Genomic DNA, 17,474 nt, shown 5'->3' on the forward strand with positions numbered 1-17,474 from the left:
CTCTGTCTCATCAGCCCCTTACTCTGGCCTGCCTCATTTATCTGTTCCTCTCAGTCTCTATCATGCTCCATCGTGATGAATCATGATTCACCTGTAATGATGAACTCCCCACCAATACGAAATGAGAAAATTCAAAGAGCCCGGGAGGAGACAACTTTTAGAGGGGAGAATCTGAGTGCAGAGTGAAAGCAGGGAAAGGTGGGGGCAGGGGGAATGCAACCTGAAGGAGAAGCTGATAACAGAGCAGAGACTGGACTTAGATCAGGGAGAGAGGAGGATGGTATTCCCAGCCTCAGCCTGGTCTGCTGGCCCGGTCTGCCTGGCTCCATTCAAGCCGGCTGTTTCCTGCCCCCTATGACCCCCCACCCCGGAGCAGAACCCAAGCAAGGCAACAAGGAAGGGCAGGGGTGTGGGGAACACCACTTGTGGCAGGAAGATAAGTGAGCTGGGACAAGAGGTCACTACAGGCCTGGCTGTCCTCTCTGGGGGAGTTAGCGGTGCTTGACAGCCTGTCCCCCCACCCTTCCCCAGACATCGGTGACTCCTCCTTCCCTCTCCCTTGGCTCCTCAGCTCCTCCAGACTCTGTCCCCCTTAAATTGTTTCTGAATTTAAGCCTTTCCTTCCAATTCTTTCACTGGAGGACTCCTGCAGCACCCTCCATCCACCCCATGATTCACACTGGGTTCCCTGATGTAGAAGGGGGTTAGTGGGAGGTTCGCTGCTTTGCAGGATCCTCCCCTCTAACTGATGGGATGGGAGGGAGGGTGGTGGCAAAGAGAGGAAAGGCCCTCCCAGCCATCCCGAGGGCCCCCAGGAGCCAGACAGGAAACTGCCTCAGGAAAGACAGCAGCAGCCCCGGCCCCAGCCCCAAGGGTTAGGGCTGCGGGTGGTGGGGACCCCTCCCAAACATGACAGTGAGAATGAGGACGGTGATTTGGGAATCCATCTGGACCCCTCACTCTCTCAGACCCACCCACTTTTTAAAATTTACCCTTGCTTCCTAGACTTTTCTATACTCCTTTCTCAACCCTGTTGTGTCATTTCCACTCCGCATTTTTTCAGCGCTAGGTCGAGCGCACAGTAAGTCCCCAATACTTAATGTTTGTTGAATGATTGTATGCACGGTCGCTCCGGGGCTATCTAAACTGACATCGTTGCCTCGGGGAATCCCAGGACCACCCTCCATCCTCAAAAGTTTCCCTCAAACACGGTCCCCTGCGTCAACGAGGGGATAATGGGCTAATCCAGAAGAATCTTAAATGTGCGGGAAGATAATGAGCACTTTTGTGCGGCCCTCTGGGCTGCTGGGTGTGCGTCTCCGCTTCCTGGTGTCTCCGGGGGTCGGGCCTGCCGCAGGGGTCCCTGGGCCCCGGCCCGGACACGCGGGATCCGGGCCCGGGCACACAGGCTTGGTGCACGTCTGGGCGGTCCCTGGGCTCCGCGCCCACCGCCCCTCCCCCTTCTCCAAACTTTCTCCGAACTTCCCGACCTGCTCCACTGGGCGCCCCACTCCGCTTTCCTCATGAATTATTCAATACCGCGCGATCCAATCAGCGCGCCCCGGGCCCCAGTCCTAGTCAGGGCTGGGGGCGGCTCCGCCAGCCTCCCGCGCGCCCCTCCCTCCTCCGCCAGGCGCCGCCTGGCCGAGTCCCAGCCCGGCCCAGCACAGCCCCAACCCCGATCCGCAGTCTTCCTCTCTCCCGCTTAGTCCTTACTCCTGCTTCCACACACCCCGCCGGCGCGGAGCGCACTCGGCCCCGCGGCGCGAGCAGCAACGCTCCCACGAAGCGGGGGTGAAAGCGCGAGGCAGACACACCCCCCAACCAGCCGGGGAGGAACCCCGAGGCCCCGGAGGGACCCCGACTCCAGCCACGTCTCTCTCCGCTCCCGTCCGGCGCGTCCCCTACAAGGACGCCCCCCGCCCGCCTGCGCGGTGGGGACACGGGGCCACACCTGGGCGCCACCGCCCGGTCTCCTGCGCGCCCGCATGGGCCCGCGCTGAGACTCCGACCGAGAGTCCGGCGCGGGGAAACCACGTCTACCCGCTCAGGGGGGATTCAGACCTGGGGGGGCTAGCGCCCCCCAAACTCAGATCGGATCCAACCGGAGTGAGGTGGCGCCATGGAGCTCCGGGCTCTGCTCTGCTGGGCTTCACTCGCAGTCGCTTTAGAAGGTGAGTTTCCTTAGGGGCACCCCGCCACTCGTGGGGCCCCCAAAGTTGGGCCTCGGAGTGCAGGGCCCCGACCTCTCCCTACCCTACTCGGCACCTCAAACCCGAACTTCGGACCAATAGTACTAGACCGGGCGGGGGGGGGGGCGGGGGAGAGGCAGCCCAGCGGGGAGTGGAGTTTTCTTTTGTTTGGGAAAGAGATGGAGTCGGGCCCCGTCCCAGGACTTGCCCCAGCCCCGGCTCCCCAAACTCTCACTCCTGACTCCAGACTCCTTTGGCCGGCTTTTCCTTTTCTCTCTACTCCAACCTTCAAAACTCTCTTCAGAGTTTCTGACCCTCTTCCCACCTCTGCCAAAAAGAAGGAAAGGTTTCTGGAGGAACACTGCAGACAAGGCAGAATTTTGTGCTAGGCCATAAACTGCCCCCACCCCTCATTTCCTTAGCATTCACACCCTGAGCCTCCAATGCCACTGCCTCTGTCAGAATGGCCACCTCTGCACTCACACTCCAAACAAATCTCCCAAAGCCACGGCCCCTGCCACAAAGAGGCCCCCTTCCTGGTTTCCCAGGGCTGCACCCCAGCCCTTTAAATGCTCTCTAGACCCCAGCCCTGCCCAAGTGCTAGACAAGCTGGCTCCCCTCCAACCCTGCCCGCCAGTAGACCTGACCTGTGCAGCCCCTGTGTTGCCCTAACTCAGCCTGATGACCACCTATCTCATTGTCTCTCTGCACATTTCTAATTTTTCTATATTCTCCCCAAATGTTTCTTCATCCATGAGTCTCTCCCCTCCCCTCACCCCCTAGAAGGGGAACCAAGAGCCCTATAAACCCTCCTCCTATATCCCTAATCTCCTTTCAATGGGTTGCCTCCTACCCCCCCCTTCACTGCCTGAAATCAAAGGGGTCTCTGGAGAGGGGGTTTGGGGGGCTGCTGAGGAGGGGGAATCAAAGGCAGTTAGAAACCCCTCTCCCCCAAGCTGGGCAGCGCTGCTCTGGGCTGGGGATCAAAGGCTAGGGGTGGAGAGAGGGAAGACTGGCCTGGCTCTGAGAAAGAAGGGGGAAAGACTGAGAGAGAAAGAAAAGCGGAGCGAAGAGAAAACCCACCAGGATGAAGTGGGGTGAGAGGGGGGAAAAGATGCAAAGAGGAAAAGGGAATCACTCAATCTGCTGTTACCAAAAGTCTTTCTAAACTCCAGGCCCAGGCTGAGGGCTTTAGATTTTCTTGGTTCCTACAGCCCTGGGGGTAGGAGGGATGATTATTGTCCCATTTTACAGCTGAAGAGCCTGAGGCTTAGAAGAGTTAAGTAACTCATCCAAGCCTGGGCACACCAGTGAAGTTGAAAAGTGGGAGACAAAAAAACAGAGGAGAGAGCAAAAGAAATGGAGGTGGACAGGGAGTTGGGGAGAGAGAGGTCAAAGGCCAGAAAACGGACATGTCAAAGAGAACTCCAAGAGGAGGCAAGACCCAGATAGAATAAGAGAAAGTGAGCCGCTCAGAGCACAGGGGGCAGCCCTGAAACAGAGACAGTGTGTGTAAATTGGAGACAGGAAAACACTATCCAGGCTGGAACAATGGAGGGTGGAGACGGCAGGCTCAATCCACCCCTTTCCCAGAACCCGGGCATCCTGTCCCCAGCATGCTGGGCTGTCTCCTGCCACCCATGGGGGCCAGGGCCTTACCTGGGGCTGGCCCCATTCACCTGATTCTTTGCCCTCTGTGGATAGCACTTGCTCCCAGGCAGGAGGCTGCCCAACCCACCTGCCTTCCTTTCTCTCCAGCAGCCCGCATTGGGAAGTGGGGACCAGGTCCCAGGTGTGCTGCTGGTCTCCAAGGGGATTCCCCTACCCTCCTTCCACCCTGTGCTGCCAGGGCCTGTGCAGTTTCCCCTAATCCCCACCTTCTGCCAGAGCCCCACCCCTCCCTGGTACCCCTCCCCCAGGCCTAGCAGAGCCAGGTGTGTTCTGTGCCCCCCCCATACACACACACACACACACCCCTAAAGTCTCCTCCCCTTTTCCTTCCCATAACCAAATCCAGATGTGAGGCCTCTGCAGGCAGGGGCCAGGGCGGGAACCCAAGCATCCCAGCCTCCAGCACTTCCCCTTCTGACAGCAGCCACAGCAGAGAGCTGGGGGAGGAGGGGAGGGACTGGGGGTGCTGGCTGGGCCTCAGGAGCTAAGCAATATCTCCCTGGATCTGAAGGACTAGAGTGTTGGGTCCTAAAATGGGTGGGGACATGGAAGGGGAGTAGAGTTGGGGGCAGGGAGGCAGTGACTTGGGAATTGGGGAAGGGACTGTGGAGGCCCTGGCAGGTCCTTTAAGGAGGGTGTCCCCATGCCAGCAGCCCTTTGCCCACCAGAGTCAGGGCCAGATCAGGGATCTAGCTTAATCCTTTCTGAGCTGTTGACCCTTCTTCCCTTCCATTGTTTGCACCTTCCCCTATCCTCCAGGGTACAGCGGTTGAGGGAGGTCTAAATCTGGGAGTACTGAGGGCCAGTGAGCCTGCCAGCTGTTAGGAGTGGGGTTGTCCTTCAGAAAAAGAGCTGAGAAATAGGAGGGCAGGGCTCACTCCCCTCCTTATCTCTTGTCTCAGTCTGACTGACTTTCCAGATTGAAGCTAATAGGCCCTCCCCCCTTCCCCATTCCCAGGCATCTGGTCTTCCTAGTGTCTCCCCCCTAAGCAGTGGCTAACTGTCCGTCTGTCTTAGAGACCCTGCTGAACACAAAATTGGAAACTGCCGATCTGAAGTGGGTGACGTTTCCTCAGGTGGAGGGGCAGGTAAGAGCTGGGCCCAGGAGCTGGGGTTCAGAAGGGAAACTGACAAATGAGCACCAGTGCCCACCTGCTTCCAGTACCACTGCCTAGATCAAGCAGCAGGACCCGGTGTCCTTTGAGCTCTTGCTCTCGGAGGTCCCCTTCCCTAGCCACCCTAGCCACTTCTGCTTGATGACAAACACCCTCCTGCTGACATTGAAGCCATTAGGCAGCCCTCATGCCAACCCCCTTCTGCCCACAGTGGGAGGAGTTGAGTGGCCTGGATGAGGAGCAACACAGTGTTCGGACGTATGAGGTGTGTGATGTGCAGCGTGCCCCAGGCCTGGCCCACTGGCTGCGCACAGGTTGGATTCCGAGGCGAGGTGCCGTCCACGTGTATGCCACGCTTCGCTTCACCATGCTCGAGTGCCTGTCCCTGCCCCGGGCTGGGCGCTCCTGCAAGGAGACCTTTACAGTCTTCTACTTTGAGAGTGATGCTGACACAGCCACAGCACTCACCCCAGCCTGGATGGAGAACCCCTACATCAAGGTACCATGGCCACCGGCCAGGGCAGGGCTGGGGCAGGCCTGTGGTCTAGGGACAGTGGAGGTGAACTTCTAAGGCCGGCTTGGTTGGGGCGCTGGAAGCAGGAGCCTCGGATCTGGGGAGGGAAGAAGGCAGTCTGCTGGTGGAGCAGCGGCATGCAGGTGGGCTGCTGGCCTGGCCGCCAGGGAAGGTCCTCTCAGTCACTCCACTCTGCTGTTCTTAGGCCACCCTACACTTCCCCCTTTATGCTCCTACCCCTCACCCTGGAAGGCCTTCCCTCTGCCTCTTCTACTCACCTACTACGTCTTCTGTGTTCCATCCCCTAGGTCTCCCCTGGGATGCCTTTGCTGAGGCGCCCCACTCTGGGATCCCACCTGTCATCACATCCATCATACTTTGTAGTTTATCTGGGTTTCCTTCATTTCTGTTTCCTCTGCACTGCGTTCAGGGTATACAGTAGGTGTTGGTAAATTTTTGTAGGACGAGTGGATGAACGGAAAGGAGTGGTGTAGGACAGAGCTGGACCTGTTGTAGGAGTTCAGCAAGTATTCATGAACAATGCTAGGGCCTGCAGGGAAGTGAGTTGAGAAAAGTGGAGAGAATGTTCTGGAACAGAATCCAAGGAGGTCATGGAGAGGATAAGCTAGAAAGAAAAAGATAGTCCACCGGGCCCTTGGGGAGTGGAGGATGGCAGTGGTTGAGTCTCTTCTTTGACCCCAAAGGTAGACACGGTGGCTGCTGAGCACCTTACCCGGAAGCGCCCTGGGGCTGAGGCCACCGGTAAGGTGAACGTCAAGACGCTGCGTCTGGGCCCACTCACCAAGGCCGGCTTCTACCTGGCTTTCCAGGACCAGGGTGCCTGCATGGCCCTGCTGTCCCTGCACCTCTTCTACAAGAAGTGTGCCCAGCTGACCGTGAACCTCACCCGCTTCCCGGAGACTGTGCCTCGTGAGCTTGTGGTGCCAGTGACAGGGAGTTGCGTGGCTGATGCCATCCCTGTCCCGGGCCCTAGTCCCAGCCTCTACTGCCGGGAGGATGGCCAGTGGGCCGAGCAGCCAGTCATGGGCTGCAGCTGTGCTCCAGGGTTCGAGGCCACAGAGGGGAATACCAGATGCCGAGGTGAGAGGGGGCATGTCTACAAGAAAGCATTGCCAATCCATAAGGAGGAGAAGGTCCTGTGCCCTGTTTTGGGACTCACTTCTTAAATTTCCATTTTGAACATTTTTTGCTCCCCTGGGCACCCCGTTCCAGGAGGGCCTGTTTTCGTTCCCCACCCCTTAACCCCCTTAGTGTAGTTCAGAGCCCTTCCTCACTTCCACACTCTCCCTGATATGTCCACTCCTTTCTGGACACGGGAAGCGAGCCAAGGGTGCGGCACTGTCCTCAGGTAGGGGGCACCCTGTTGGGCTCAGAGGACAAAGGTATCATGGTCTCTATTCTTGTTCATTGTGGTTCCTGGGTGTTTTCACAGCCCATTATGACAGATGATGGCAGAGTGTCAAATTCTGTTTGCTCCTCACCACTTAGGTGTTATGGAAGCTGTTAGACCAGCCACCATGTCTTGTTAATAAAGAAGCACACACACTTCTGTGTCACAACCTATTCTTCATATTTTGATCATTGTGTTTGACTTACTTGGATTCCTTTATAACCCGGTGTGTTTTGTGGTTAGCCCTGAAATCATCTTTCTGAGCAGCGCTCTTCAGGTGTCACCAGCCGGCCAAAGAGTGTAGGCGGTGTGGTGTTAGGGTTAGTTCCTGATCTGGAGGCGCTGTCCTCCTCCTAGAGATGAGGCTTCCGAGCTCCTGTGCTGCTTCCCCTTGGCACTTCGTGTAGCCTTAAGAGCAGCTGCATGTTTTTGATGCATGTTTCGGTGTATGCTTTCTCTCTCTCAGCCTGTGCCCAGGGCACCTTCAAGCCTCTGTCTGGGGAGGGGTCCTGTCAGCCATGCCCAGCCAACAGCCACTCCAACACCATCGGCTCACCCATCTGTCAGTGCCGCAACGGGTACTTTCGGGCCCGCACAGACCCCCGGAGTGCGCCCTGTACCAGTAAGTGACCATTGACCCCTAGGGTGGACCCCCATTCCAGTCCCCGTCTTCCCACGCCTTCCTCCTCTTGACCCTGGCTTGCTGGTGCCTGGCCAAGTCAGTGTGGCTGCCCATCTGTCCCACTGCCCACCCCTCATCTGCTTGGCCTCTGTCTGATTCTCTGGTTTCCTGCAGCCCCTCCATCGGCTCCAAGAAGCGTGGTTTCCCGCCTCAACGGCTCCTCCCTACGCCTGGAATGGAGTGCTCCCCTCGAGTCAGGTGGCCGAGAGGATCTCACCTATGCACTCCATTGCCAGGAGTGCCGTCCTGGGGGGTCCTGCACACCCTGTGGAGGCGACCTGACCTTCGACCCAGGCCCCCGGGACCTGGTGGAGCCCTGGATTGCAATTCGCGGGCTGCGTCCTGACTTTACTTATACCTTCGAGGTCACTGCCTTGAATGGAGTATCTTCCTTAGCCACCGGGCCTGTCCCATTTGAGGCTGTGAATGTCACCACCGACCTTAAGGGTGAGCCTGGGGGCTGGGGCAGCTGGTGGTCAGATGGGAGAGGTGGTGGTGGAAAAGGCTAGCAAGGCCTGAAGGGAAAAGAAGCAGAGGCTGTGTCCCCAAGAAGTATAGAGAGTCAGGGCTTTGGGAGCAAGAGGCAGAGATTGAAAAAGATGCAAAGGCAAGCTACAGAGTTGAGGATGGGAGCCAGGAGGAATTCTTGAGATATTTGGAGGACCAAGACAATTGCAGGTAGCAGAGGAGTTGGAAAGGCAAAAAGACAGGCCTGCCATGCAGAAGAACCCCAACATGTCCTGTCTCTCACAGTGCCTCCCCCGGTGTCTGACATCCGGGTGACTCGGTCCTCACCGAGCAGCTTGAGCTTGACATGGGCTGTTCCCCGGGCACCCAGTGGAGCAGTGCTGGACTATGAGGTCAAGTACTATGAGAAGGTGAGACGGGGCACCACCCCTGGGGCTGGGGGTGGGCAGTGAGACGTGCTCCAGAGTCGGACACCTGAATTGCAGGCACTAAATTCCAGTTGTGCCACTCACTATCTGGAGACCTTGGGCCAGCCTCTTGGCCTCTCTGAGCCCGGAATCCTCATCTGTAAAATAGTTGTGATAATGGTACCAACCCCACAGAATTGCTGCAACAATTAAATGAGACAGTGAATGCAAAATTATCAGCACAGTGCACAAAAGTGAGCACAAAGGCCTCGCCTGCTACGTAATGGGACCAAGGTGCTAGTGATGGGGCTGTAGGGCGGGGTGGGGCTGGAAGAGCAGCAGAAACTGCAGGCCTGTACTTAAAGCCAACTCCTCCTCCTCCCGGACAGGGTGCAGGGAACCCCAACAGTGTTCGGTTCCTGAAGACTTCAGAAAACCGGGCAGAGCTGCAGGGGCTGAAGCGGGGAGCCAGCTACCTGGTCCAGGTGCGGGCGCGCTCCGAGGCCGGCTATGGACCCTTTGGGCAGGAGCACCATAGCCAGACCCAGCCGCAAGGTGAGCCTGGGAATAGGCCTGGGTGGTGGTGCTGCTCCCTAAGGACCCCCAGAGTCACGCCCCTAGGCTCCTCTTTTCCTCAGCTGAGAGGTAATTTTGGCCTGGTGAGGACAGCATAGGGTGCACAGACCCAACCCAACCACTGAGTGTGAAGATCTGCTTGGCAACCTTCCCTCAGCTGTGGGACCATTGGCAAAAACTTGACCTCAGAGGCCCAGCTCTCTCACCCAAATAAATGGAAATACGAGGCCTCTCTCACAGGGCTCCAGGGAATCAGTGAGATGACACCTATTGTAATATTTTAATTTTAGGGTTTTTAAACAGTTTTGTTGAGATATGCTTCATCTACCATACAGTTCAGCCATTTAAAATGTTTAATTCATTGGCTTTTAGTATGTCCACAGAGTGGTACAGCCATGACAATGAAGGTTAGAACATTTCAGTGCCCCCCAAAGAGACCCTATACCCCTTCCACAACCTCCTAGCCCCTGGCAAGTACTAATCTACTTTATGTCTCTATGGATTTGCCTGTTCTGTACATTTCATATAAATGGGACTGTACAGTATGCAGTACTTTGTTTTACTGGCTCCCTTCACTTACCATGAGGTTTCCAAGACTCGCCCACGTTGCAGGAGGTGTCGCCGTGGCAGGGGTGCGCTCTGTTTGTTCATTCATCTGTTGATGGACCCAGGGGTTGTTTCCACTCTGGGGCTATAAACCCTTTTATTTTTACTTAGCCTTCAAACCTTTCATTCAAATGGAACTTGTTTTTGCCGCCACCGAGACTTAAAGTAGAATAAAATCAAACCAGCTCTGACAGTAATAAGGCTGGGGAACCTTGCCCTGAGGGATGCTGGAGGGGCCCACGGCCTGTGGAAAGCAGTTTGAAAAAGCACTGTGCTTCCCCAGCCCTGCCTCTCCTTTGTCCTCTCCTACTTGTCACAATGTCCTCAGGAGAACCACAGCTCATTCGGGAGACCTGCGCAGAACCCTTGGGGACCATCAGGTTCTCCTGATCATGTTTTTTTCTCCCCCAGAGAGTGAGAGCTGGCGGGAGCAGCTGGCCCTAATTGCAGGCACTGCAGTTGTGGGTGTGGTGCTGGTCCTGGTGGTCATTGTCATCGCTGTTCTCTGCCTCAGGTGAGGGCTCTGAGTCCCTGGAGGCCCTTGGAGGGTAAGCTGTCCACCTGCCCTCTTGCCCCAGGGCGAGTCTCCCTCCGTGCCCCAAGAGCCCGTTTCTACTTGGAATCTTTCTCAGTCTCTGCTCCTCTTCCCATCCTGTCCCTCTGGGAACATAAGTATGTGACTCAGTTTACTTTGTCCTTCCCCTGGCTATAGGAAGCAGAGCAGTGGGAGAGAAGCTGAATACTCAGACAAACATGGACAGTATCTTATTGGGCACGGTAGGTGGGCTTGGTTGGGGGTGCCTTGTGAGCCAAGGAAGGAAACAGTGCGGGGGCAAGGTTGTGAGGCAAGAATTGGGCGTCTGAGTGCAGGGGAAGTTACTCGGCTAATGGGCCCTGCATGATGCCTCAGGTACTAAGGTCTACATTGACCCCTTCACTTACGAAGATCCTAATGAGGCTGTGAGGGAATTTGCAAAAGAGATCGATGTCTCCTATGTCAAGATTGAAGAGGTGATTGGTGCAGGTGAGAGGAACGATGCCTGGAGGCCTGGGAGCAGGATGGGGTGGGCAGGGAAGGCCAGGAGAGCTGACTCCCCGTACCCTTCCTAAAGGCGAGTTTGGGGAGGTGTGCCGGGGACGGCTCAAGGCTCCGGGGAAGAAGGAGAGCTGCGTGGCCATCAAGACCCTGAAGGGTGGTTACACAGAACGGCAGCGGCGGGAGTTCCTGAGCGAGGCCTCCATCATGGGCCAGTTCGAGCACCCCAACATTATCCGTCTGGAGGGCGTGGTCACCAACAGCGTGCCGGTCATGATCCTCACTGAGTTCATGGAGAACGGTGCCCTGGACTCCTTCCTGCGGGTGAGCTCCCCTGCCCAGCCTCCTGAGTCCGCCCGCTGTGCTCCCGCAACACAGCCAGGGAACTCAGAACCAGGACAGGCGGTGGCTTCCACACGACCCCCTTCACCCTACATTCTCCCTTCAGGAAAGGCTGAGTCCCTGGGACTGGCCCTTCCGGCACAGGTGGGATGGGCCTCTCTGTGGGGCAGCGGACCCTGGGATATAAAGGGTCATCATTCGTCCTTTTAACAAGGACTTCCTGAGCACCTCCTTGTATACCAGCTACTGTCCTAGGCCCTGGGAATAAAGCCATGAGTATCTTTGCCCTTAGGGTGACAGTGTAATGGGGAAGACTGGAAATTAAGGAAACAAACAAACTTTTATTAAACAAGTAGTTTCAGATGTGGAAACAAACAAGACCACGGAAAAGTGGCTGAGGAAAGTAGAGATATGCCAAAACTCAAAGAATAATGAGAACTCAGTGAGAAAAAATGATTGAGAATATAAATAAAAGTGCTTGGCACATTAAAAAAAGAAAGAAAAGTATCTGGAAATGAGGGAGAAGAGCTTGTTGTTGTCACTTTAACAGGTTCACTGAATTTTATTATTTTTGTTGATTTTCCATTGCATTTTTATTTTAATCCTCCCTCGAGGATATGTTTATTGATTTTAGGGAGAGAAAAGGTTGGGGAGAGGGAGAGAAAGAAACACTGATGAGAGAGAAACATCAATCAGTTGTTGCCCAAAGCACCCCAACCAGAGATTGAACCCTCCACCTAGGTATGTGCCCTGACCAGGGATCGAACCTACAACCGTTTGGTGTATGGGACTATGCTCCAATCAGCAGAGCCTCCCGGCCAGGGCACCTCACATATTTTTTAAATCAAAGCATTTTCTTACATAGAAAGATAACATTGCATTGACAAAAATTATAATTTCTTGGTATCCTCTAATATGCAGTCGATATCTACATTTTCTCAGTTGTCCCCAAATGTCCCTTACTGCTAGTTTATCCAAACCACCATCCAGTTCAAGATCAAGCATTATACCTGGTGGTTACTTTTGAGTCTCTTCTAAAGCCAGCACAGTCCCTTGTCATGACCTTGACATGCAGAAGAGCTGGGCCACCTGTCCCCTTGAATGTCTCACTTTGTGGATTCATTAAAGTCTTCCCTGTGAGGTCATTTAGGTTGTTTCTCTGTATTTCCCATAAGAAGCTAATGTTTTGATACATTCAAAATTAAATGTCGGTGACCAGCCTATACCAGGAGGGCTGTGAATTTCACATGGCACCACGCCCCACCAGGAGACACAGGCCACCTGGGTCTCACCAGGGGTGATGCTGGGGTTGACCTGGAGCGGTGAGATGATGATTGGCTCTCCATAGCGTATGTAGGAGTGTGTTCCATTGGTACCCAACAGAGATTCCATTGCAGGGAGGGAAAGGGGCCTATTTTAGAAGAGATAACATTTGAGTACTTGGGAAAGGGCCAGCCTTGAGAAGATGAGGCGGGGAAGAGTCATGTTGGGGACAAGAACTCAACAAAGAAGCAGGAAGGCAGGTGGAGCTGAACCTGGGGAGCAGAGGAACCGTGGTGGATCTTGATGTAGGTGGTGGCCCTGCCACGTGAGCCTCGTGCTCGTGGCCTTGGTCAGGAATTTTGATTTGATTAGTTCAAGAAGCCTTTCAAGGGGTTTCAGGAGGAGATCCCTTTGGTGGGTGCTGGGGAGTAGGAGAGGAAGGAAGCCAGGAACCAGTGAGGAGACTTGCAGTCATTCAGGCTGTGAGGGTTGCAGTGGGGTGCCGGAAAAGGCTGGATTTGGGGTATATTGGAGACAGGGCCAGCAGAACTTGCAGATGGATTATAAGTGGCAGGTGGGGGGAGAGAAAGGAAGGAATCATGGAAGCCCCTAGGTCTGTGCTCTGAGCATTGGCAAGTGGTGTTTCCACAAACTGGGTTCAGTCTTGGCAGATTGATTCGGAATTTGGTTTTGGACTTTGTGTCCCTGGCCCTGTGGGGCTACTGAAGATCCCCGTCATGCTAACTGAACCCAGAAGGTGGGATTAGTTAACCATTCCTGACTGGTTGGTTTACCTGGTGAGAGCTGTAAAGGTCAATGTTGGGGTTTAGACCTTGATTTTGGCACTGTGGTTGCTGATGGACCCTGATTTTCTCACTGTTTTCTTGCATACTACACACAGTTGGTCCAAGAGGGCTGAGCTAGATTTTGGCTGAATTGGCATAAATTTGTCCCCACCTGTATAAGAGAGTGCACAGAGCACACCCTTGCCAGAACTCTGGTTTTGTTAAATGAAAACACATTAGATCAAAAGCATTTTGAGTATGTCCTGGGTGTAAAGCACTGTACTGTGTTAAAAGGAAGAAAAATTTCAAGTCTTCCTTTGCAATCTAATTAAGAGAGAATGAATATGTATATTTGAAACTGGGACAGTTATAAGCACTGTGTTACGATAGCCAAGTGAGAGCTCAGAGAATCAGGATGAGAGAAAGGAGGGCCTACCTGGGAAGTCTACAGGCCTGGGCGTGAGATGGGCTTGCAGTGTCAAATAGGATTTGGAATATGAAGAGAAGGGGAAATAGGGGATGAGCTGTCCTAACCATGCCCCTCTCCTTTGTCTGGTCTCCAGCTGAACGACGGACAATTCACTGTCATCCAGCTGGTGGGCATGTTACGGGGCATTGCCTCGGGCATGCGGTACCTTGCTGAGATGAGCTACGTTCACCGTGACCTGGCTGCCCGCAACATCCTTGTCAACAGCAACCTTGTCTGCAAAGTCTCCGACTTTGGCCTTTCCCGATTCCTGGAGGAAAACTCTTCTGACCCCACCTACACAAGCTCTCTGGTGAGGCTGAGGGGACTGACATAGGAACTAGGTGCTTAGGACCGGGTGGGCAGGGAAGGCTGAAAAGGTGGCTAGGGGTTTTGACAGCCCTGATCCAGGAATAAGATGGAGGCGCGGACCATGGAGGGAGTGGTCAGCTTAGCAAACCCCACTTCTGGGTGTCTAGGAAAAGAATGGAGTTGGGGAGCTGGGTACTAGATCCCAGAAGGGAAGGAGGCCTGAGCTCGGTGGAAAAGCAAAGGCCAGGGGCAGAGTGCATGGATCTTGGGAGACCCTCAGCTCATCTTTGCTTTCCTCATCTTTAGGGAGGAAAGATTCCCATCCGGTGGACAGCCCCTGAAGCCATTGCCTTTCGGAAGTTCACATCTGCCAGTGACGCCTGGAGCTATGGGATTGTGATGTGGGAGGTCATGTCTTTTGGGGAACGGCCATACTGGGATATGAGCAATCAGGATGTAAGTGTCCCTTGGACCTGCCATATTTTCTTGGAATATTCTCACTTGGGATATGGATGAGGGTGGGGTTCCGAGACAGTTCATCGCTGTTGAGTCCTTAAGATGATGAGAGTGACACAAAGAAGAATTGACCTTTGTACCCAAGAATTTGATAAAGAATATTTGGTCCCAGAAGGATACCGGGATGGAGGGTATAGTTGAGAGGTTAGACATCTGAATCACAGTCCAAGAGCTGCTGGGGCATTAAGCCGTGGCCAGCCTCAGCCGTAGCCAGCCTTAGCCCCAGCCGAAAGGACCCCCAGATTTGCCATTCTGGAGGGCTGTAGTACCCAGCCAGCATCTACCAAGTCACCATTTCCTTGGGATCCTTTGCATCCTCATTCTTCCTGGACATCTTCACCCAGTGCTTCTGTCATTCCAGGTGATCAATGCCATTGAACAGGACTACCGGCTCCCCCCTCCCCCAGACTGCCCCACTTCCCTGCACCAGCTCATGCTGGACTGTTGGCAAAAGGACCGGAATGCACGGCCCCGCTTCCCCCAGGTGGTCAGTGCCCTCGACAAAATGATCCGGAACCCTGCTAGCCTCAAAATCGTGGCCAGGGAGAATGGCGGGTGAGGACTTCTGAGAATGGGCCCTCCTTGCTGCACGCTGCCACCTCCACCCCTCCAGAATCTCCCCAAAATTAACCATCATTTGGGGGGTATATGGGATTTTCCCTGCCTGCCTCTCCAAAGCTGGACTCAACATTGCCATCCTGATATGACCCTGGTACTCAGCACATCCTCCCCTTCCTTGTCTCCCAGAGCCTCACACCCACTCCTGGATCAGCGGCAGCCTCACTACTCAGCTTTTGGCTCTGTGGGTGAGTGGCTTCGAGCCATCAAGATGGGGAGATACGAAGAAAGTTTTGCAGCCGCTGGGTTTGGCTCCTTCGAGCTGGTCAGCCAGATCTCTGCTGAGTAAGTCATGGCAGGAACTGGGGGTGGGGGGTTAGAGCCAAGCAGTCAGAGGAGCGTCTGGAGACCAGAATCCAGCCCACTGGTCAGCAGGGGCCTTTGGGGTCAACTCCCAGTGCCAACTTTTCTAGGGCCCCCTAAAAGCAGTAACAGCTGCTGGAGCTGAGAGCCCAGTGAGTCTTCTAGGCCAACTGTGCCTGCCTCACCCCCTCGCACCATTTCAACCCTGGAGCATCTTGCTCCCTGCCTGGCAATCTGTATCTATCTTTGTGAATCTATCTACATTCCAGACCCTGCTCTCACATTAACAACGTGTCAACTTTGGATGTTTTCCCACCCATAAAAGGAGAAGATTTGACTAGGTTTCGGAGAACCTTTCCAGCTTTAATGTTAAATGGTTTTATGATTCTGACACTTCCCAAATACTGTTTTTTCCCTAGTTGGCCTCTCTGATACTTCCTTCTGCCTTCCCACTTCTCTCCCCAGGACTTTTCTGGCCCCAGATTTGAATAACAGAATAGAAGGACTAGAAATCTGGAACCAGAGGGTCCTGGAGGCCCCTCTCCCTGGCAGGGCAGTCACGGGCCAGTCTGCCCCACTGGGCCTGGGCCCTCTCCTCCCAAACTTCCTCCAACCCCTCCTTGACCTAGGTTCTTGCTCTCAATTTCCTACCTCTTCTTTTTTTTCCCTTATCTTAGTCTCCAGACCTCAGAATGGAGGGGGAGGCGGTTTGTTTTACCCTTCCCTCCCCTTCCTCTCCACCCAGCCCTTCCCCTCTCTCTCTCTCTCTGGCCTTTTCTTTCTGACCTCTCCTTTCACCTCTAAAGCAATCTGTGCATCCCCTTCCCCCAGCCTCATTTGGTGGGCCTTTCTTTCTCTCGGTTCTCCCTTTCTCTGATTCTCTGCCTTAGTCCTTAGAGGAGCATCCATCCAGGTCCCAGCCCCTCGACCCCATCCCACTTCCCCACCTCCTGCCTTTCGACCCTCCCCCTTCCCATTCCCAACTGCGGCTGCGCAGAATCGCTGCGGCCTGCCTCCGAAATCCTCCGGAAACTGCCGAGCAACTATTGATGTGTGTCCCCTCCCCTGCTCGTTGGCTGATAATCCTGAGGCGGTGACCAAGTTTCTGGAGAAGCTAGGAGAGCCGTCCCAGCAGCCCTATGGCCTCACCTAGCTCTTTATTCTTTCCCAGGGACCTGCTCCGAATAGGAGTCACTCTGGCAGGACACCAGAAGAAAATCCTGGCCAGTGTTCAGCACATGAAGTCCCAGGCCAAACCTGGAGTCCCAGGCGGGTCAGGAGCACCAGCTTCTCAGTACTGATTTGTGCCTCCTCGCCTGGCCCCACAACTCTGGACCAGCAGGAATTCCCACGCTGGGGACACGGCTCCCCTTCTTTTTGGGGCAGAGTCGGGTGGGGCCCCAAGAGGCCCCCATCTCTATGCCCTATTGGATTGCACTTTGAACCTGTGGGGGCAGGGAGCTGGCAATTTGGAGAGACAGGATTTGGGGATTCTGCCATATGGGAGTGGGTATAAAAGTAACATGCCCCTCGGGTGGGGAACCCCGCCCAGGGTGTGGGAGCCCTTCCCTCAGGATTTTCCAGGGTGGTTGGGTGCAATCCCCACAGCCTCCCTTTGATCCCCAGGTGGGGCCCCCAGGGTGCCTTTCCTCACCTTGAAGGGCCGCAGACCAAAGAGAAGAGGGTGACAATCCTTTAAGCTCGGGAGTGGCGCACCAAGGTGGGAGGCAGGAAGGGGTGTCATGACCCAGTGACGAAATCACTGGACTGGACGTCTCAACTTTGCTGCTGTTGCCACCAAACTCACTTTTCCCTTGTAAATGCCCCTCCCCCATTTGCTGCCTTCATATTGAAGGTTTTTGAGTTTTAAGTTTTGGTTTTGGTCTTATTCTCTTTTGTTTTTGTTTCTGGTTTTTTGTGTTTTGTTGTTGTTTTTAACCGTCCTTGTCATAAAGTTTTGTGTTGGAGGGGACCTGTTCGTTATCACTTCCTGTCCCCGCATGGGAGCAGGGACCCATTGTCGTGTCTGTTTTCAGAGCAGCGCCTCTGTCACGCCGCTGTTTCCGGCCCCTCCAAGTACCCGCAAGCCGTGTCCATCGGGGAGGGGGGGCCTCGGTAGTGGTGGAAACCAGAGACAGACACCCGCGGTGCTTGGAGGGGGTTCTTAAGTTATATTTAAAACAATTTTTTG

The 17,474-nt window shown here is 54.7% G+C and overlaps 1 protein-coding gene across 1 annotated transcript; it reads left to right on the forward strand.

The window, feature by feature from the left end:
• The first annotated feature begins 1,626 nt into the window (after window positions 1-1,626).
• On the forward strand, window positions 1,627-17,153 carry EPHB4 (EPH receptor B4). Its single transcript, XM_037054882.1, has 17 exons — window positions 1,627-2,174; window positions 4,881-4,951; window positions 5,190-5,477; window positions 6,197-6,593; window positions 7,370-7,525; window positions 7,700-8,032; window positions 8,339-8,463; window positions 8,850-9,015; window positions 10,054-10,156; window positions 10,355-10,419; window positions 10,553-10,666; window positions 10,755-11,002; window positions 13,632-13,847; window positions 14,153-14,302; window positions 14,724-14,917; window positions 15,110-15,265; window positions 16,455-17,153. Exons 1-17 carry the CDS (start codon window positions 2,123-2,125, stop codon window positions 16,582-16,584), a joined length of 2,964 nt encoding a protein of 987 aa, XP_036910777.1. The 5' UTR covers window positions 1,627-2,122; the 3' UTR covers window positions 16,585-17,153.
• Window positions 17,154-17,474: the final 321 nt, after the last annotated feature.

The sequence above is a fragment of the Sturnira hondurensis genome, unplaced genomic scaffold (genome assembly GCF_014824575.4).
Source record: "Sturnira hondurensis isolate 20B ecotype Veracruz unplaced genomic scaffold, ASM1482457v3 Scaffold0008380, whole genome shotgun sequence".
Taxonomy (NCBI): Eukaryota; Metazoa; Chordata; class Mammalia; order Chiroptera; family Phyllostomidae; genus Sturnira; species Sturnira hondurensis.